This window comes from Mesocricetus auratus, unplaced genomic scaffold (assembly GCF_017639785.1).
Source record: "Mesocricetus auratus isolate SY011 unplaced genomic scaffold, BCM_Maur_2.0 Super-Scaffold_100006, whole genome shotgun sequence".
In the NCBI taxonomy this organism is placed as follows: Eukaryota; Metazoa; Chordata; class Mammalia; order Rodentia; family Cricetidae; genus Mesocricetus; species Mesocricetus auratus.
Window position 1 is genome coordinate 15107542 of NW_024429190.1, and position 21793 is coordinate 15129334.

The window sequence follows — 21793 nt, forward strand, 5'->3', positions numbered from 1 at the left end:
GGACAGGTCTCACTCAGCACCTCTAGAAACCTCCCACCATGGCCACACATCCATGTACCAGTACACCAGGGCAGGAAGCAAGCCCATGGGGCTTGATCTTCTGATAGTGACCCTGGGAGTGGGAGGTGGGAAGAGTGTTCCAAGAAGAGGGAGCAGGGAGGTGGGTGGTCGTGAGGAGTGGAGCCAACGTGTTCCTGCTCTCAGCTTGGTGCTTCTGTCTTTTCTGCACAGGACCTGCAGCTCCCTGAGTGACCCCCCCCCACCTTGTCCCTGTTGTTTCTCTCATGCCTGGCATGGAGAAAGCGCTCATGTTGATGTGTGGGGCAGATATGGGCACAGCAGCCTGTTCCTTTTAGCGAAGCTGTTTGAGGTACCTCTGGGAAGGCAGGCAGGGTGTGGTGCCTGAGGAGGTAGCCTTCAGAAAGGCAGTCTGGGGGAACTCAACTTCCCTGGGTCATTTGAGCCTCAGTCATGTCTCACTAGGATACTGGGGGTATCCAGACAGATGAGACTTGCCAGGGCTTGTAGAGCATTATGGGTGTCTGTTAGATTCTTGACACTCATATCCTTGACCAAGCTACCTCAAATTGGCCAACCTGGGGACAGTGTGCACAGGGCATCAGTCTGCTTAGCGTTTCTAGGGAGTGGTCATGAGTTGGCTGACAAATCTGGCCACCTCTCTGCCAATACCTGTGTGAGGACATTGGGTTGGGCTGGGTTCCCCCACAGTGGTCCACCTGCCCCCTGTGACCAGAGCTGGTGTCTTTGAGTATGATGATGATCCTTGACAGATGGAGAAAACTATCTGGTGTTGTAGGAATCTGAGCAGATCTCATCTGGATGCCTGCAGGCCCAGCTGGATCATCACATCCCAATGGGGACACAAGATGGGAGATGCAGCCCTCTCTGGTCACCCTTCCCCGGTTACCACAGGTTTATGTCTTAGGAATGGGCAAAGCTGTGCTCACTCACTCAGGTATCTGGTGTGAGGGGCCCAGCCCATTGTGTTAGTGGACTGGGTCTGGAATTTTTGGTCATGTAGGTGTGGTAGCTGAAGTTGTGTGTCCTCTCAGCTTAAGTTTTGTCTGTGGCACAGTCCTGTCCTTTTTCTCTGACTGTTTATGAGGCACTTTCCACGTTCCCTGCTCAGAACTTTTGAGCACAGAGCTTCTTGTCTGTCTTTGACTCTGGGGATGACCTACTAACTTCTAAACCAACTAACTCATTAGGCCACACTAACCATTACTCCCTTCCAGGATCCAAGCCACCAGCTGCTCATTTAGAGACTGGATAGAACTAATGAGATCCCTTGTGTCTTGTCCTAACACTACAGCCCATGTCCCTTGAGTTGCAGGTAGGGTGGGCACCCTCTCTTTCTTTTGATAGCTATATGATCCCTCCCATTATTCTCTGGGTTCCTTTTTTAGCTCCTCCCCCTTTAAAAAGTCAAACAAGGCCGGACATTCTCCCAAATGCTGCCACCTGGCTTCAATTTCAGCTGCGGCCAGGGCTTACTGAACAGAATTCTCTCCTTACACACAGCCTACAATTTAAGTTGGACAACCCCAAACATACCCTTGAGGTAGGGGCCCTCCTGTCCCCTTGCAGACAAACCCGGCTTATGTTTCATTCTCCTATGTAGCTCAGAGACAAGGCCTCCAAGCCTCTCTGGCTCCCTTTGTTCTACTCTGTGCCATGGTTGCTGCGCAGCTCCATGTTTTGGGCTCTATTGTGGTGGCCTGTCATTGGCACCTTCTGGTATCTGTGTGTCCTTGACAAGGTTTTGGGGTGCTCTTATGGGCTGGCTGCCTTCCTCTGACATCTGGGGAGCTGGCCCTGCCTCTGAGGGTGTTTGGACTTGGCTGGGACTGTGGTTGGGTATGCTTGTGGGAAATAAGCATATGGGGGACCCATCATGGAGTTGAAATCCCTGGCATGAGGAGACAGCTGGGACCCATGCCTAGAGGCTGAGCAGAAGCAGCAGGGGAATGAGAGGCTGCCACAAGAGGGAGGCCGGCCGTGAGCTGCAGCCAGAAGGGAAGGGAGGGCCAGGTTTCAGAGGTCTGGGAGCACAATGAGGGGCCAAAGAGATACTGAAGGGCTGGGGACACCGATGAAAAGGACTTGAGAGGGAACCCAGGGCCCTATGGAGGCAGTGTCAGAAAGCCATGTGACTAGGAAAGCCTGGTGAGGACAGCTTGAGGCCCTGGGGTCTGAATTTCCTAAGGAGGCTGATGTGTTTATAGGGGAGAGAGGTACAGAGGGGAAATGAGGAGAAAAAGGGGAGGGGAGGCTTTGTGTGTGAGGCATGTGGCTTGTGAGTTGATAGCAAGTCTTTGTTTTGTTTTGCTTGTTTTTCAACACAGGATTTCTCTGTGTAGCCCTGGCTGGCCTCGAACTCAAAGATCCACCTGCTTCTGCTTCCCAATTTCTGGGATTAAAGGTGTGAGCCTCCACCACCCAGCTATAGCAAGTTGTTAAGAGAGAGCTGGGGGGGGCTTGGAGTTCAGTTAGATAGGAGTTGTGTCTTTAAGAAGAAGCAGACAGAAGATTCCTTAGTAGGTGAAGGACTACATGGCTGAGAACAGCTGGGGATGTTTGTACCCAAGGGTGGGGTCAACCACTTCTTTGGGAGTAATTAATGAAGCCCCTTGGTCTGTGTGCTGAGAGGTCTTCACAGAAAGGAACTGTTTTTCTCACCTTGCTGCTCTGTGTCTTGCTTGGTGACAACCATGTGACTTAAGAACCTGCTGGATCCTACCTCTGCACTGTGTCCTGATGGGTCAGTAGGACAGGCCTGGGTCTCCACAAGGTTCTTCAGGAAGGGGCTAGGAGTTGTGGCTGATATTAGGCTGCTACAGTAATCAGGAGGTCGGGGACCATCCGTTTGAACCTATGGCATATTGCCAGTGGCTCAGCATTGGGTCTTTGGTGTGTACCTGATGCAGATGTTGGCATAGGTGGCGCCAGGTGGCTGTTTGATATGATTGCTGTGGGGAGGGCAAGACGTGGACAGGTGATCTGCCGTGGGTAGGTGCTGTTAGAGAGTGTGACTTGGCAGCAGTGGCATGATGGAGCTGGGCTCTGAGGAGGGCCTGTCTCAGGCCAGTGCCTTCTGTGTTCAATGGACTCTTGTGTAGAGAAGCAAGGGGTTTCTTGGCCCTGCAGGACAGCCTGGTGCTGCTGATCTCTGGTCCTGGAGGGGTTTACAGTGATGACTGACTTTCCCAGGCAGACCATCCTGTGTCGTGTCCCTCCTGCAGTCCCTTGTGTTTGCTTCTGAAGCTGCCAAAACAAGAAACATAAGGCTGTGGCTTGACAGTTAGCCATGTGGTGACTTGTGGGTCAGGTGACCTGGCTAAAGTCATGGTGTCACAGGGCTGATTCTTCCTGGAGGCTTTGTTGCCTCCATCTTATGTCCTGGGCTCTACCCTTGGGCCCCCCAGATGCTCATGATGTCTTAACTTATTGATACCTCTCCCATCCCTTTCACTGGGCTCCAGGATTCCATGGAGCTCCCTTGGATGACCAGGACCCCTGTCTCCCCATCTCAACATCCTTAACTTGAGCTCATTTGCCATGCTTTGTGACTGGAGAGGGGACATGCATGAGTTGTGGGCATTACAGTGCAAATGTGTTACGGGCCCAGTTCTGCTCATCACTGCTCAAAGAAGATTCAGTGAGATCTTAAAACAGCTTCTTGGTCATCTTCAGCATGGGGTGGAGCCCAGGGCTTCCCATATGCTAATCATTTCTATATAGGATTATACTCCAGCTTCAAAAATTATTAATGAGTAATAAATAAACTATGACAGTCAAACTTAGATATTAAGCAATGCTATATCTTATAGATAGATTGTTTTTTCTTCATGCCTGTGTATCAAAAGTTATTCTACTCAAACATGCATCCTGTGTCCCTTGTCCCCTCTTCACTTCATCTAGTTGTTTAGCTTTGGTATCTGTAAATCATTTAGAATCTGCTTTCAATTATGTTACTAGAAACTATCTCAAGACACAAGAATGTCTTAAGAGAGTGATTAATTCAGTGGCGTGTTCTGCAAACACCAAGCTCACTATTGTAGTTTGGATTGCCACATTCCAACCACTGCTGTACTGCCTTTTCTTTCTGACATAGGGTCTCATACTGTAGCCCAGGCTGATCTCAGTCTTATTGAGATCTCCTGCTTTAGTCTTCTGAGTATGGCGGTTATAGATGTATGTGTATTGATATCTATTTGTATGTGAGTGTTGTATATGCGTGTGTGTATATACACACGCATGCATATGTGTGCATGTGGAGCATATGGAGGTCAGTTGCACTCATTCTCTGTTTCGGTCTCTGTCTCTCTGTCTCTCTGGTGTGTGTATGTGTGTGTGTGTGTGTGTGTGTGCGTGCGTGCGTGCGTGCGTGCGTGCGTGTGTGTGTGTGTGTGTGTGTGTGTGTGTGTGTGAGAGAGAGAGAGAGAGAGAGAGAGAGAGAGAGAGAGAGAGAGAGAGAGAGAGAAGGTCTCACTGTGTAGCCTTGGCTACCCTTGAGCTCATACAATCTGCCTGCCTCTGCTTCCTGAGTGTTGGGCTTAAAGGTATATGCTACCACATCTGGCTTCCATCTTATTTTTTGAGATGAGGTTTCTCACTGAATCTGTAGCTTACCAATTAGGCTGCATTACCTTGCCAATAAGTCCCTAGTATCCTGTCTCTTCCTCCCTAGTCCTGGAATTGCAGGCATGCATTGCTTTGCTCACTTTTTTATGTAAGTGCTAGTGATCAAACTCAGGCCCTTTGTGTTTACATAGCAAATGCTTTACCAACTGAGCCACCTCTGCAACCCCTGTTTTGTTTCTAAAGATAATCTTGAAAGAGTATTAAGCAGTAAAGTTCTCACAGCATTAGACACCCATCCAAGAGATGCCTGCATGCTGGGACAGCATCTGCCTCTACTGGTGGGAAAGGTTCCTTGTGCCTTGGCTGGCTGTGTAGACTTGCTTTTCTTTTGGGAGACTGGAGTTTTTGTACATGCTGTGCAGAGGATACCAGTAGTGACAACCCTGGACTCTGAGTCTCTGCTGGGCCCCTGCTTGGACATTTCACATTTGCATGTTGTCACAGCTCCTTGTTAGAGGGACTTAAGTGTGGCCTTGTGACTTCCCTGGGAGAATGTTCTAGAAGCTCATGCCTGGTTTATTGAGCATCCCTGTGTATCATTCCCTCTGCTCTTTACCTTGAGTCCCTTCAGTGTAATGAATCTGAACCTGGGTGTGCTCTGTGCCTAGTCCTGGGAGTCCTGTGTATCATTGTCCTGGGTGGTGCGGGGGAACCCTGACATGGGTCTGGGTTTTTTTTTTAAGTTTACAGTTCATTTAGTGGCAACTGGTAATCACAGAATTTTCCTACAGTGGTTCTGTATTCCTTAGAGTAAAGTAGGTACACTTTCTTAAGGCTTATTGAAAAATACCCTCAAGGAGCTGGGAGACACTGCTTAGCCATTAAAGGCTAAGGCTTACAGCCAAAAAGACAAAATACCCTAGAATCTCAGGCCTGGATTTTAATGACCGCCAGTACTTTCTGAAGTCATGCCCTCTGGAATAAGTAAGTCAGGGCAGCATTGCTTTGCTTTGTTCAATTGCCCTTTTTATTTATCTCTTCTCTTGGATGACCTCCATGGCTTTATTGATTGAGGTTGTTTCGTACTTACGTGCTTTCCTAGCATAGTGATTTCTTCAGAATAAATTAATTGTGGGAGAGCCATGGAATATGGGAGAACATTTTGTAGACGGGATTTGGGATCAGATGAAAGAGTTGGGTAGTGATCTTTGGGCCTTTGGCTCTGGACAGCAGTAGGCCCTGCTCTTCCCACAGGACCTACAAGAGGCTCCATGGAGCCTTCGGGGAAGCCTAGGCCTGCACCTTAGCTCTTTCTACCCAGGCTGAATGCAGAGGCCTCCAGGCTGTTCTGTGTACATCCTCTCCAGAAACTCTGAAGGAGACCACAGCTTTCCACTTTGATAGCAGGGTTCTTAGCCCAGCATCAGAGCCACCAAATTTTGATTGTTTGCTTTTCAAGTTGACATTTCCGTGGTGACTTTAGAGACTCTTGTGAATTACCTTGTAGACAAGTCAGATAATGCCACAAAAGGTTAGAGATACAGGATCTTTAATAACAAGGTATTTGTATTTCCTCCTTAGGACAACATTTCAAGACAAAAAAACTCAGTAGCATCGAACAGTCCTTGAAACATGGAATCTCTGGACTAGTGGGATATGAGACTGGCCTTGACGGTGCAGCAGGATGTATAGGGCAGGGGAGCCAGGGAAGCGGCAGCCTGGCCCTGTGCCCCCTCGAGTGCGGAGCGTGGAAGTGGCCCGAGGCAGAGCTGGCTATGGTTTCACCCTGTCAGGACAGGCACCCTGTGTGCTCAGCTGTGTCATGAGGGGCAGCCCTGCGGATTTCGTGGGCCTCCGGGCTGGAGACCAGATACTTGCCATCAATGACATTAATGTGAAGAAAGCCTCACACGAAGATGTGGTGAAACTCATTGGGAAATGCTCCGGAGTTCTGCACATGGTGATCTGTGAGGGCACCAGTCACGTGGAGTCCTGTTCCAGCGATGAGGAAGGCGGCCTGTATGAGGGGAAAGGTTGGCTGAGGCCTAAGCTTGATTCTAAGGCTTTGGGTATAAACAGGGCAGAGAGGGTTGTGGAAGAGGTGCAGTCTGGTGGGATTTTCAACATGATTTTTGAAAGCCCGAGTCTTTGTGCCAGTGGCTCTGAGCCACTGAAGCTGAAGCAGAGGTCTCTATCCGAGTCAGCTGCTTTGCGGCTTGATGTTGGCCAGGACAGCCTCTGTGCCCCACATCCCAGCATGCTGTCCAAGGAAGAGATATCAAAAGTTATCAATGATGATTCTGTATTCACCGTGGGGCTGGACAGTCATGACGACTTTGGACTAGATGCAAGTATTTTAAACGTTGCCATGGTCGTGGGCTATTTGGGCTCCATTGAGCTCCCTTCGACAAGTTCCAACCTGGAGCATGACAGTTTACAGGCTATTCGTGGCTGCATGCGCCGCCTGCGGGCCGAGCAGAAGATCCATTCACTAGTGACCATGAAGGTAATGCATGACTGTGTGCAGCTGGTCACTGACCGGGCTGGCGTGGTGGCGGAGTACCCTGCCGAGAAGCTGGCATTCAGTGCAGTATGCCCAGATGACAGGCGGTTCTTCGGGCTGGTGACCATGCAAACCAATGATGATGGAGGTCTGGCACAGGAGGATGAAGGTGCCCTAAGGACATCCTGCCATGTATTCATGGTGGACCCAGACTTGTTTCATCACAAGATTCACCAAGGCATTGCACGGAGGTTTGGGTTTGCATGCACAGCTGACCCAGACACGAGTGGCTGCTTGGAATTCCCAGCATCTTCCCTCCCTGTGCTTCAGTTCATCTCTGTCCTATACCGAGACATGGGTGAGCTGATTGAGGGTGTGCGGGCCCGTGCTTTTCTAGATGGGGATGCCGATGCTCACCAGAATAACAGCACCAGCAGCAACAGTGACAGTGGCATTGGCAATTTCAACCAGGAAGAGAAGAGCAACAGGGTGCTTGTAGTTGACCTTGGCGGGAACTCAAGCAGGCATGGTCAGGGCAATAGCCCAGGGTGGGAAGGTGTGAGTGGGAGGGGCTCACAGCCTTGGGCTGCACCCTGGAATGGAGCTTTCTGCCACGAACCAGAGGTGGGCTCCCCATTGGAAACCAGCCCCCACACTGACAGGTTCTGGGACTTAACAAAGCATTCGGGGCCTGCCTCCCACATAGAGGTCCCTCCAGCCTCCTTGAGGAGTTCTGTACCCCCTTCCAAGAGGGGTGCCACAGGTTCCAGCTGTGGTTTCAACCAGAAGTGGCTCCCAGTCCATGTGCTACAAGATTGGCAGTGCGGACATGCCAGTGACCAGGAGTCTTACACGGACTCGACTGACGGGTGGTCCAGTGTCAACTGCGGTACGCTGCCCCCTCCCATGAGTAAGATTCCTGCAGACCGATACCGGGTGGAGGGCAGCTTTGCTCAGGCCCCCCTGAGTACCCAGAAGAGAGACTGGTCCAGGAAGGCCTTTGGAATGCAAAACATTTTTGGACCTCATCGAAACGCTAGAAAGACCAAAGAGGACAAAAAGGTAAGTTGGAGGGAGTTCAGGAGGAATGGCTTCACTGCAACATGGCCAGTTGCCACTCACAGCCTTGTGTCCTCTGCAAGCTGCCACAACAAATCTGCTCTGCCCTGCACTGAGGCTTTTGTCCTGCACTGCAACTTCTCCCTTGGTCTGGACCCTGGCCTTAGGCCGTTCTCTGACTGGTCCTGTCAGGACATCTGTACTGGGCAGGTAGTAACGGAGAGAAGGTGATTTCTCCCAGCTTTGGTAGGACCTCCCTCCCTCTAGCTGCTGGCCATGAGGTTGTTGGGAGGCTCCTTTCCTGTAGCTCCTTTGAAGCCATTTTATTAGTGATCCCAAGTTGTCATTGTAGTGTCTGAAGTGAGAGGCTTGGGGAAGCACAGTGGGCTGGCTCACTTTGGGGACCTTCCCGGAAAATTCCTGGGCTGACTTAGGTCCCTTACCTGCAGCTGATGGGGCCGTGTGAGCATCAGTGCCTCAGAGAACCCAATCTGTCAGTGGTCAGTGTCCCTTAGGGACCTTTGGTTTCCTGTGGGATCTAAGTTTGGAACATAAGAGGAGAAAAGCAGTCTTCTTTCCAGGACTCCATTCATTGAAGCTGGTGCTGTGTGAGGTGAGGGTGTGCTAACCACAGCATGGCTCAGTCAGCATTTACTTCCTTGTTTCTGGGAAGCTCTTCTCAGAGACACTTGCAGTTATAGGCACTTTCTGTGTCGGTGCTTATTTTGGTTTTAGTAGTGGAAAATTTCTCTCAAATCTTCCAAAAGCTGGTTAGGGCAGGGGGTAAAGCGAAAGCCATGACTGTCAATTAGTTGGCATTTGTCCCAGAGCCCCTGTAAGCTATAGTGGTTGTTCATTATGACTTGTATCTGAGAAGGAAGGGTGTCTCCGGTGCTCTCCCTAGATGCTCATTGGTTAACAGGTTCAACTAAGTGTAGATTTAAAGCAAACACACTAAGTTGTACTTGCACTGACTTTCAACCTAGGTCTTTTTCACTTTCTAAAAATCAAATCAAATCTTAGCAGGTTGTTCTAGCAGGAAGTTTTGTAACTGAATGCAGAGGATTCCAGGCTTGGTGAGTGCAAAGCCAAAGCGGCCCAGATAGCAAAGAGTGGAAGTGTGTCATCTTCAGGAGGGAAGGAGAACCAGGGGCATTCCTAAAGCAGTGCTCCCTTGAACAGAGGAAGCATGGGGGTCTAGAGAGTCATATGGAGAATGTCAGCATATCCTTAAGCGTGCTCAGTTTAATATTATGGAGCACATTTGTACCAGATACATGCCTCCAGGCATGCTCAGTTTACGCCCTAAAACTTTAGCTGAAAATAAAGGACAGGCCTATGCTGGGCTTGAGGTTTGTCAGAAATAGAGGGGAGGCCAGAGGGCTGAACTGCCTGGAAATGAAAGGGACAGAAGAGGCTGGAGGGGGAGGGAGCAGTGCTGGAGGCTGTGGATAGCCAGTGGTCAGGGTTCACAGCACTCCTGCTTCTTGTCAACAGTGCTAAGTTCATCATTTGCTGGAAGGCAGCTAGACCAGCTAGGGTCTGGTGGGGGTGCGGAGCACAGCAGTGATGTGATCAGGGCAGGCAGTGTGTATGAGGGTAACTCAGGAAAGACCTGAAGCTACTGACTTAAGAGGAGAAGACAAGACGGTGAGTGCAGAAAAAGGTGTGGTTTAGAAGAGTGACAAGAAAGAGACCAGACACTCTGAGGAGGCCCTGCAGGGTGAGAGACTTGTGTGAGGAGCTGCAGGTGGTGAGAACCCTGGGATGGAGAGACCCGGGAAGGGGGCAGGAGAGGGGAGCAGCTGCTGAACTGTAGTGGCTGTACCTATGAGAAATGTTGGGCTGGAGAAATGGCTCAGCGGTTAAAGGCTGAGCTCACAACCAAAAATATAAGAGAAATATCGCCAAGCATCGCATGCAGATCTACTCCTACCGCTTGGAAGAGATAGACACTTTAACCTGAATGCCCCCTCCAGAGGCTCTGGCAGCACTGAATGTCAAGCCTGTGAGCAGGGCAGGGAGATCTGCAAGGCCCTAGGTGATCTGCAGGGGCAAGAGCTTGCCTTGAAGGTGACTTGGTGCTTACTACCTGGCATGACATCCCTGCCTGGCCACCCTCTGTTCATGTCAGACCTTCTGTTCAGAGCCACACAGAGCTGTACCCGGAAGGCAGGCTTCATGCTAAGAGTGCACTCTCCCCTCCAGGAGTTTCAGAGTTCTTATTTATCTGCTTTTGTTTGTAAATTGACCTCCTTGAGCAGGGTGTGTGAGGTATATTCTTTGTTATGCACCCGTCAAGTGTCTTCCTGGCTAGCTTCCTGATGGAACAGAGATGTCAAATCTTAGATGCCTGAGACAGCCTTAGCTTCTCTTCCTTCTCAGGTGAGAACTGGGCTTTCTTGGGTCTTTACTGAGCTTATACCCATCCCTATGGCACTTTCTAGATTCCTAGGAATATGTTGTAGTTATCCTCACCCTTCTCTCCCCACCCACCCCTGGGGGTCTACTTCCCTAGCTTTTCCAAGGAGATCCCTGTAACCAGGAGCAGCTGTGGCTGGGCAGTCGTGCAAGCAGTGAATACAAGTGCATTTTAGTCAGTAAGGCAGTTGTCTCCTGTTCCCATCCAGATAAGAATGAAGTGAACAGACAGCAAAGTACAGGTTGGAGGTACTTGGTTGTCAATTTGGGATCAACCTGAAATGAGGTAAAACAGACTGCCGTATAGGATTTAAATGAAACAAGTGAGCTGCAGGCTGCCAGCCAGGAGCTGAGAAGGGTTTTAGTTCAAAGCTCCCGAGGACCTGGGATGCCAGTGAGGAGTCCCCCCTTCCAGAGCAGGCCTGCAGCTCTGCCTGCAGGTCTCTGAAGTGGTGGGTGGTCTCACTGTCTGGAAGCCAGAACAAATTCCTGCCTGGATTCAACCGTGAAGTCTCAGAGACCCAGGCAGGAACAAGTCCCCTCAGTCTGCAGCTACCCATCCAGGTCACAGAAGAGCCCTGACTTCATCTCTTCTTCCTCCATTGAGTTCTAATGCACCCTTTTGCTGAAGCCCTGATTTACAGGGCATCAGCTGGGCCCTGATAGGTTCCTGCCTGGTAGGAGAGGGGGAGAACCCTGAATCCACCCAAAGTTGCTAGAAGTTCAAGTTAGTTCTGGGGTCTGCCTATGAGGACACTTGTTAAAATGTTTCAGGCAGTTTAGGGGGCTGCCTGCCACTCCCTGTTTCCTTTAGAAGGGGTTTTTGTTTCATTTGCCACTGCTGCAACACTAACACTTCAAACTGGGCTTGGGCCTGCTAGCTGACAGAGCTGTCAGAAAGCTCAGGGCTCATATAACCCTAAAGCCATAGCCCAAGGCTTCTCCTGCCGGGGTGTTCTTACCTTCATCTCACTCAGCTGCTGGACTCCCAGTGAACAGTTGGGAGGCATGCAAAGATGGTGATGCACCCTGAGAGTGGACCCCTCCCACCTCCAACTGCCGAAACATCAGGGAGGGTGGTTGAGAGGACCCAGGGAGTCAGGTGGTTGGAGCTGAGAGGTCCTTACTTGGTTTGGGCTTCCATGATGGTCAAGAAAACCTCCCTTCTCTTTGGTCTCAGGAGGCAGAGAATTGTTTTCACTGGTGTGTGTAGTGTGTGTGGATAGGACTGTTCTGGACCATGAGATGTCCGAGAGCCATCTTGGGGCCTAAGGGTGCATACCTGTGTGGATGTATAGGGGCAAATGCCAGGGCTGTGTGGGCTGATGGTCGAGGTGTTTTCTCCCACAGACCTGGCTCCTTTTGAGATCAGCCTTGAGTGGAGTCATTGTCTTCTCTATATGTCCTCACAGAGTCATCCATGTGTGTTCTGATCTCCTCTGTGTCCCATCATACTGCATTAGAGCCCACCCAATGAGCTCGTTTGATGGGTACCTCTGTAAAGGCCTTGTCTTCAAATGTAGGCATGTGCTGAGGGTCTAGATTTAAGATTCAACATGTGGTTATTGGTGAGCACAGACCAGTTTGTGATAGGTAGTGTCCTATTGGGATTGATGGAGGCCATGTCTGTCTCCTGAAGTAATCAATGCCAGAGTGGTGAATGATAGCACCAAATATGCTCAGTGACAGACATGAGAGTAATGTTGGGAGAATGGAATGGGATCCGCAGAGGAACAAGATGGCTCATGACAGGCAGTGGTATCAACCTATGCGATGTCGTGGCAGGCAGGGTCTCTTGCTCTGAAGTATTAAAGCAGCAATTACATGACTGTCCCTGTCAATCCACCCAGCTGTGAGGGATAGGCATGGAACACACCCAAGAGCGACTCAGACATAATGTGGTAGGCTATCACAGATGAGACTGGAGTCAGCTGACTGCTTGTAAATGGATTGAATTTACATTAGATATCATTTGGGCTTAGGAATCAAACTGGATTCTTCCTCTTTTCCTCCTCCTCCTTTCCACTCACTCTGTAGACCAGGCTGGCCTTGAACTCACAGAGATCCTCCTGCCTCTGCCTCCCAAGTGCTGGGATTAAAGGCATGTGCCACCATCGCCAATCAAACTGAATTCTATGCAATGTGGGTTCATTTGCAAGTTAACCTTCTTGCTTGCCTGAGTCCATAGGTGTGTTAGTTGGAGATAGAGGTAGAGCTTGAGTCACTGGGATTTGGGGTGGGGTTTCTGCAGTCAGCCATGAGGAGGGACAGTGTGTGAGAGTCAAGTGAAAACCTCAGGTCACAGAAATGCACTTTTAAATCCATTTCTTGTGTAAAGGTTTTGATGTCCTCAAGCCATTGTTAACCATCCACACTTAATTTTTTAGCTTTTAAGTTAACTGTGTACATGTATACAGATGGTCATGCATGCATGTGCTGTAGCACACATGTGGTCAGAAGACAACTTTTGAGAGTTAGTTCTCTTTCATTACGGGTTCTAGGCTTGAATTCAGCTTATTAGGCTTGTGCAGTGAGTGGTTTTACCTGCTGAACTGTCTGACTAGCTCAAGTGTGCAGTTAGTTAATGCAACAGATGATAGCACATGCCTGTAATCCAGTCACTCTTAGTCACCTGAGACAGGAGGATAGCCCCTCCAAGTCCCGGTCAGGCTGAGTTCAGAAAGGAGCCAGGACTGGGGATGTGAGGCACTGGTGGATGCCTGCCTAATGTGTGAGGCCCTGCACCAATCCCCCCCGCAACCCCCACTCCCTCCCATGCACACGCATCAAATGGACAAAGAATTTCAGCAAGAAGACTACACCATTGCTGTAGGGACCAGTGAGAGCCAGAGAGGGTGGGTATATGACACTTTTCATCTTGCGTCCATTTTTTATGATGGAAATATGAACTTCATGACTAAAAACTTTACCTAGAGAAAAAAACATTATTTTAGGTAATTTAAAACTTTTGATTTTATTTATCACTATCATCATCATTGCTAGTGTGCACACACATGCACACATGTATGCCATGGCATGCATTTAGAGGTCACAGGACAACTTTTGGAGTTGATTCTTTCCTACCAAGAACTGGGGGATTGAGCTCAGATCATCAAGTATGCTTTTCAGTGCTTTTACTGTTAAGCCATCTTGCTGGCCTCTAAATATTCTTTTACAAAGAACAAAGCCAGCTGTAGCCAGCACTCAGGATATGGAGGCAGGAGGGTCAGGAGTTCAAGGCCATATAGTGAGGTTAGTACGGGCTACATGAAACCTTGACTCCAAAACAACAAAAATTATGAAGTAAATTCCTCCTTCATGTGACCTAGCAGTAGCAGTGAGGGATTTACAGAGACCAGGCCCAGAGATCTCTACCTTCAACAAACAGATTTCTGCAGTTTTTCTCTGTGTGAGTGGAAGTTTCAGTATAGATGTAAATATTTTCTCCTGGTGCTTTCAACAAAGACCACACCTTAAAAAGGCACTGTGGTGACACCTCCCTGAGCAGGGTATCTGTGACCATCACTTGTGTCATCTGAGACTCTTAAAGCTGTCTTGCCCCCCCAGTAGTTACCCCAAGTCTGGAGAAGTGTGCTGCCTGGAGATATGTGCTCTGTGTAGCCCCCCCCCCCCACCCCTGCCCACCATGAGTGCATCAGAGATCTTCCAAGTGGCAGCCTTCCAAGATGGTGTCTGCCTTTGGTTAGTGGACCTGGGGTTGCAGAGGAGCCCTGGGGGTGGAGGGATACAGATGGGTGTGCCTGCTGCCCTCTCCTTTGTCTGGTTTCCAGGAAGGAAGACTATTCAGAGTCCTGCTGGAACAGCCGCAGCTGAGCCATTGGCTTCCCAAACATGGACATTTGCTGCCCTTCCACTGTGTGTGGGTGCTTTACCAGAGTCTGCCACTCGGTAAAGCCGCCCAGTACAGCTTCAGAGTTTTCCCTGTGATGTTATGTGTGGCTGCAGCTTCCTCACCCGTCCACCATACGAATGTTCCATTGTGTAAATGTGTCACACACAGCTGTTACATCCCTGTTTTTCTTAGATTTATTAGCTTTTGCACATGACTATTTTGCCAGGGTGCACGTCTGTGAACAGAGATGGTTAAGAGGGCACTGGGTTCCCAAGAGCTGGGGTTACATGAGTCCTGCCTTACATGAGTCCTGGGAACTAAACTTGAGTCATCTGTTGAACCACTCCCCAGCCCTCTGTTACATTACTGTTAATGCCATGTGGGCATTCTTGCCCGTGTCAAGGTATGGTTGTTGGGCTTCTTGACTGTGGTTCCCTAGCACTTGTAGTGGTGGCTCACTGTGGCGTATTCCCTTGATTATAAGGTGTGTGTTTTCTCCTGGTTGGTGCCTCTGCTCACACTTCTTGCCTATGTTTCTGCTTGTGTCTTCTGGGAGGGCAGGACTGTAGATGCTGACTGCTTGCCCTGTGATGATAGTAGGGCTACATATTACAGATACCTGTGCTCACACACACCAGCCTGTGGTTTGCTTCCTTTCCTTTCCTTCATGTGTTTTTGGATGACTAGAGCTTCTTGGCTTTCCTTTAGCCATATGTATAATCTGTGTCTTAAGTAGTAAAATTCTACTACCTTAAGGTTAGATATTATTCTCTTCCACAATTTTTTTAGAGTTAAAGTTTTAATGTGTGTGTAAGTGTGCATGTATGTGTGTATGTTGTGTGTGTAGTGTATACATGTGTATGTACATGTGTGTATGTAGAAGTCAGAGGTTCATGTTGGACTGTCTTTAATAGCTTCTCTACCATATGTTTTTGAGGCAGGATTTCTCATTGAACCCAAGGCTTGTTTTAGCTACATTGGCTGGCCAGTAGGCCTCTGGTATCCTTCTGTTTTCTGGGAGTAGAAACATACATCTAGCTTATTTTTTAATTTATCTTATGTTAAATTATGTGTATGTATGTGTGTGTGTAGGGGGGTGGATGTGCGCATGAATGCAGGTACTTGTAGAGGCCAGAGACATTGTAGCCCCGGATCTGGAGTTCAAAGTGGGTGTGACTGGAGGGATCCAAATTCAGGTCCTCATGCTTGTACAGCAGGTGCTTTATCTACTAAGCCATCTCCCAGCCACAGAGATGACCTTGTGAATAGATTCTGGTAGGGGGAAGGTTCCTTGTGGAGGACATTGTTCTAGTGCTGAGTTTATTCTCTCACCTAATCGGTAATGCCCCATTATAGATGGCATGTACTGATGTGTATGGGCTGTTCCTTGGAAATTTGTTTTTTCTGTTGTCAGTTTACTGTAGGTTTATGAAATCTCTATCTCTAGGGAAAGAAAGACCATATATATATTTATGCCTGTTCTTGTTTTGTCAATACTCCAACAACAGTTATTGTAACTTCAGAGTGTCTCTGTTTCTATAGGGCAAGTCCCTTACCTTATGTTAATTTTGCTTGGACCTCATTCTTTCATGTAGTTATACTTGGTCATAAATGTCCCTAAACACTATTACACTATTGGCGTTTTCATGGCAGTTACATTTTCATGTGTAGATTAATTTGGAAGAATTGATGGGTTTAAGTTACCAAACTTTCCTACAATGAAAATAATCTCTTTCCATGTTTTGAGTCTCTCTCTTTCTCCCTCCCTCCCTCCCTCCCTCCCTCCCTCCCTCCCTCCCTCCCTCCCTCCCTCCCTCCCTCCCTCCCTCCCTCTCTCTCTCTCTCTCTCTCTCTCTCTCTCTCTCTCTCTCTCTCTCTCTCTCTCTCTCTCTCTCCCTCTCCCTCCATCCCTCCCCCCCCCAGGCAAGGCAAGGTTTCTCTGTGTAGCCTTGGCTGTTCTGGAACTCACTGTGTAGATCAGGCTGGTCTCAAACTCATAGATCTGATTGTCTCTGCCTCCCAAGTTCTGGGATTAAAGGCATGTACCTCTCCTGCCCAGCTCTATTTTATTTATTAAAATTTTAAAAAAGAAAAGAGACACCCCACACCCAGATAGCTATTGGTAGATATTATTGTCTTAGTTAGGGTTTCTATTGCTGCAACAAAACACTGACCAAAAAAACAAGTTGGGGAGAAAAGGGTTCATTTAGCTTAGACTTCAGCATTGCTGTTCATCTCTGATGGAAGTCAGGACCAGAGCTCAAACAGGGCAGGATCTGGGAACCAGGAGTTTATGAAGAGGCCATAGGTGAGTGCTGCTTACTGGCTTGCTTCCCATGGCTTGCTTAGCCTGCTTTCTTATAGAACCCAGGACCACCACCCCAAAAAGGGCACCACCTACATGAACAATCTGGGCCCTCCCCCGCTGATCACTAATTGAGAAAATGCCTTACACCTGGATCTCATGGAGGCATTTCCTCAACTGAGGCTCCTTGCTCTTAGGACTCTAGCTTGTGTCAGGTTGATACACAAAACCACCCAGTACAATGATAGGTTTTTGTTGTTGTTATTTTTAGGCTTTTGAATCTTTTTTTCAAAAAAATGTTGATGGTGTTTGAGATTATTATATGTGTTCTTTAGATTGAAGAGAATGCATCGAGATAAATTTTGCAGTGCTTAGCTCAAAAGCATGCAAAGGGAAGAATTTGAATTCTGTTGTTGGATGTGGAGCATAGTGTTGTTGATAATGTGAGGGTAAAAGAGAAATTCTGGCCTGAGGTTTCCTACATTTTGATATTTTGTAATAACAATTCCCACATTAGCCTCCCTCAATCCCAGTCTCAGCCTGCTACTCTTAGGCAACATGTGATTTCCAAAGTGAAGTTCCTCCAAGGTTCTCGAAAGTGCCTGTGTGTATTGGTGTCTTGGTGAACTTACGGCATTATTTTCACATATTCGTTGTGATATTAAGAAGTTCATTATCGGCAGTGGTGCACACACCTTTAATCCTAGCACTCAGAAGGCAGAGGTAGGTGGATCTCTGAGTTCAAGGCCAGCCAAAAAAAGAAGTTGTTCATCCCAACATTGTTTGAAAAGAACACATCAGTCTCCTAATTTAGACTAGTCTTGGTGCCTTTGAGGAGCCTGCAGTTCCTAGGAGGCCCATGCAATTGAACTGAAGCTCAGATTTACATTGGGTTTTGTTTCTGTTAGGCCCTATCCCTTCAGAATGAGTTTATCAAGGTCTTTGGATCCTGCCTCCAGGTTCCTACCTTCAGTGAGGGACTATAATGTGGAAGTGTAAGCCAAATACCCTCCCCATTTGCTTTGGACATGGTGCTTCACCGTAATAGAAACCCTGACCAAGATAGACCGGAACTGAAATTGTGAGCTAAGAGAAACCCTTCTTCCCCTAAGTATCCTTGGTTAGGGCATTTTATCACAGTGACCAGAGAAGACACTAAGACAGAAATTGGTGCCAACGTGGGGTAGTTGCTGTGATAAGCCTCATCATGGCCATGTGGCTTACAGATGTTTTGTGGGAGGGGTGTGGAAGAGTTTCTGATTTTGGGCTTAAAAAGCCATTGAGTGCTGTATGAAGAGTTCAATGGGCTGTTCTGGTAGGAACTTGACAGGTGAGTTCAGAGAGAAGCCTGGACAATGGAGGCCCAGCTTATTAGGTTTCAGAGGGGGAACATGGTTCTACAGGAACGGGGGTGAGACAATTCTTGTGGGCTTTTCTTTTTTGCCAGGAATTTGGCTGCATTTTTCCTGTTTGTGAACACTTGAGTAGGATTAAGTTTGAAGGTGGTAGACTGGTTTTTGTTTGACAGGTAGTCAAGGTAGGATGTCATTCAGAGATGCTGAAGAAGCAGCTGTAAAGAAGCCTCCTGTGTGTACTGGGACAAGAGGAAGGATATCCCAAGGGAAGGCCCTCACCCATGGGAGGCCCCATCCTGTAGAGAAACGAACTCATTTAAAGCAATGGAAATTATGCTGAAAGGGTTCCCTGCTCCTCTAGGAGAGTATATCCTCAAGGTCTGCATATAGTGTGGTCCGAGGAGCCTGGTAACACCTTGAGCTAGCAGCACAGCCTAGCAGCATTGTAAGCATTGTCTACATGTACTGGTTTTAAAGACAAAGAGGCAAGGATCATGAGGAGGAGCTGAGGCCAGGCACCCTGTGACAAGGTTGTAGTCCCTGTGGAGACACCGTTGTGTGGAACTGTGAAGGTGAAACCTCAGTTTCAGTGGAGACCCCAGGATATTGGAGATGCCAGGACTGTAGGACACCTGCCAGCGAGGTGCCAGCATAAGCCTTAGAGAGAAGCTGTAGGTACTGCAGCTGGCAGAACTCAAGGGTCAGGGCTACCACAGCTTTTAGAGCCAGATGATTATGCTCTAAGTTCCAGATGCTGGACCGGAATGGGTAGGACTTGGTATGTCACCTGATGGATTTCAGTCTTATTTTGGTGTGACTGTTTTATTCCCTGGTTCTTCCTTTTTAGAATAAAACATATTTATTCTGTGCTATTATGTTTAAAGTATATAACTTGATTTTTATTTTAGACGCACTCATAGTTAGATTTGTTTGTTTGTTTGTTTTCTTCAAGATAGGGTTTCTCTGTATTGTTTTGGAGGCTGTCCTGGAACTCACTCTTGTAGACCAGTCTGGCCTCGAACTCAGAGATCCGCCTGCCTCTGCCTCCCAAGTGCTGGGATTAAAGGTGTGTACCACCAATGCCCGGCCATAGTTAGATATTTTAAAGTGTTGGAATTTTTAAAGACTATGGAGACCTCTTTTTTAATGATTATTTTTATTTTATGTGCATTGGTATTATGCCTGCATGTAAGTCTGTGTGAAGGTGTCAGATCTCCTGGAACTGGAGTTACAGACAGTTGTGAGCTGCCATGTGGGTGCTGGAATTGAATCTTGATCCTCTGAAAGAGCAGCCAGTGCTCTTAACCACTGAGCCATCTCTCCAGGCCGACTATGGAGAGTTTTAAAGTTGTGCCATGCTTTATGTTATGAAAGAAGCGTGAGACTTTGGGGACAGAAGGGGGAAGAACCTGACTTACAGGAGATGTGGTTGTGTGTCAAGTTGATGGGGGGATATAAGACAGTGTGTGTGTGTGTGTGTGTGTGTATGTGTGTATATAAGATACAAGACAGTATGTATGTGTGTGTGTATGTATGTATGTGTGCATGTGTGTATATGTGTGTGGAGGAGAGCACATGTATACCACAGCCTGTGTATGGAAGTCAGAGGACAATTTGCCAGGGAGCTGGTTCTCTTCACCCACCATGTGGGTTTTAGGGATCAAACTTAGGCTGTTGGGCTTGGCAGCAAATACCTTTACCTACTGAGCCACCCCACCACCTTGTTTTTTTTCTCCCAACAGTTTTGGCAATTACCTTTCTAAGTGTCTTTAATAAGGCTTATTGTTTTATTGGAGTCATTCCTAGCTGTTTTATGCAAGTTGTTGTTATTATTAATGGTATATCATAAATTTTAAATGCCATCTCTGGGGGTACATGAAAGTACAGTTGGTTCCTGACCCTTTTTTTTTTTACAGCTCTCTGAGTTTGGAAAGATCTTTTTCTTCCTTTGTTAATATGATTCCTCCAATGGGTATTCTAGTTTAGCTATTCTTTCTGAGTGTTTTGCATCCATCAAATTGTGTGGGCTTCCTCCTCTTCATTAGATTTTCAAATGTTAGACCACATCTGCATTCCCAAGATAACCCAGCTCAGCACAATGAGCTTTTCATATGCTAGTGGATTTGGTTTGCTAATATTTTTGTAGAATTTTTAAATCTGTGTTTGTGAGACTCTTCTGTAATTTTCCCTTTTTCTCATTGTTTTTGGTTTGGTATATATTTTTTTCTTATAAAATAAATTATGTTGTATCTAATTAAGTGTTTTTCTTCCTCTTCCTCTCTTCCTTTTCTTTTTCCTCCCCTTTTCACCTCCACCCCGAATTTTAGTGCTAGGAATTAAGCCCAGGGCCTTGGCAAGGGCTCTACAGCTTAGGTATATCCATCAGCAAAGCAATCAAGCTATACCAGTGACACCTGCTTGTGCGAGCCAGCACTCTCTTTTACTTAGACGTTTCCACTTCTGAATTGGAGGCAGATAGTTGGGTTTCTTTCCCAATCCAATTTGAGATTCTTCTGTTAGCACATGAGTGATATCAGAAGGAATCTGCAGATGTGGTCCATCCATGTAATGGGAGGAGAGACGAGTCCTGAGCTCCTGGAAGGCACCAGGCTTCCCTTTCGCTATTTGCCTTTTGCTTTGTTTTCAAGGCTGTATGGTTTGTTTCCTTAGTCCCTTCTCTTCCTTCTTGGTGTGGCAGTTCATATTCGCTTTCTCCTTTAAAGGTCCTTGGCCTTGCCTGACAGATACTTGGCCCTTAGATATTTGCAAACTGATGCAATTCACCCTCGTGCTTAAAAGTGCTTTCCTTTCCTATGTTGCTGTTCATCCCTCTCCTGAGTAGAAGCCCTGGACTTTCCTACTTCTCAGAAAGGTGACTCACAGGGTAGTTTCTTAAGCAGTGTAGGCACGAAGTGCACTATAGGGCTAAAGGGAGGCCTCATTTGTAAAGTGCTTCACATCCCCAGAATTCAGTTTGGGCAATGACAAGATGGACATGGAGACAGAGAGATCACTAGGGCTTGTTAGCCAGTTAGCCTTGCCAGCTTGGTGAAGTTCCGGGCCAAGGACAGATCATGTTTGTCTGTTAGGGTTTCTGTTGCTGTGATAAGACAGTATGACCAAAAGCAATTTGAGGAGGAAAGAGATTATTCCAGCTTGTAACATTCAGGTCATACTCCATGGAAGGAAGTCAGGAGAAACTCAAGGCAGGAACCTGGAGGTGGGAACTGAAGCAGAGGCCGTGGAGGGAGCTGCTCACTGGCTTGCTCAAAAGCCTGGTGCTTTCTTATAGCAGGGGTAGCACTGCCCTCAGTGAGCTGGGCCTACCCATGTCAATCAAGAAAACGCATCACAGGCTTTTCCACAGGCCAGTCTGGGGAGCGTTTTCTCAGTCCAGATTATCTCTTCCAAAGTGACTCTAGCTTGTGTCTCCTGGGGGGTTAGAGTGAATCAGCAGGACAGAGATGTTACAGTCAGAACACTCTTTATCCCTAGGGACTGTTTCCTCCATTCCCTGAGTCCAGCTCAGGGTTTCCCAGCTCATTGGTCCCACCTCTGTCCCTCAGAGAATCTAAGTGGTCCCAAGATCCAAGTCCTAGCTCTGTGGTCCTTCTTTGAGCTGTTCAGTGTAAACAGTCTCTCTCCTCCTCCAGGACACCCTAGGGTGCTGTCCTGTCCCCCAGCGCCAAATC

General features: G+C 47.8%; 1 protein-coding gene across 2 annotated transcripts in view; it reads left to right on the forward strand.

Annotated features, from left to right (window-relative positions):
- Rgs12 (regulator of G protein signaling 12) overlaps positions 1–21793 on the forward strand; it is a 96330-nt gene that overhangs the window by 9238 nt on the left and 65299 nt on the right. For both annotated transcript variants that reach the window (XM_005068860.4, XM_021226465.2), the window contains exon 2: positions 6187–8170. In XM_005068860.4, coding sequence (XP_005068917.2) covers positions 6290–8170 — 1881 coding nt within the window. In that variant the 5' untranslated portion in view covers positions 6187–6289. The remainder of the gene's footprint in view (positions 1–6186; positions 8171–21793) is intronic.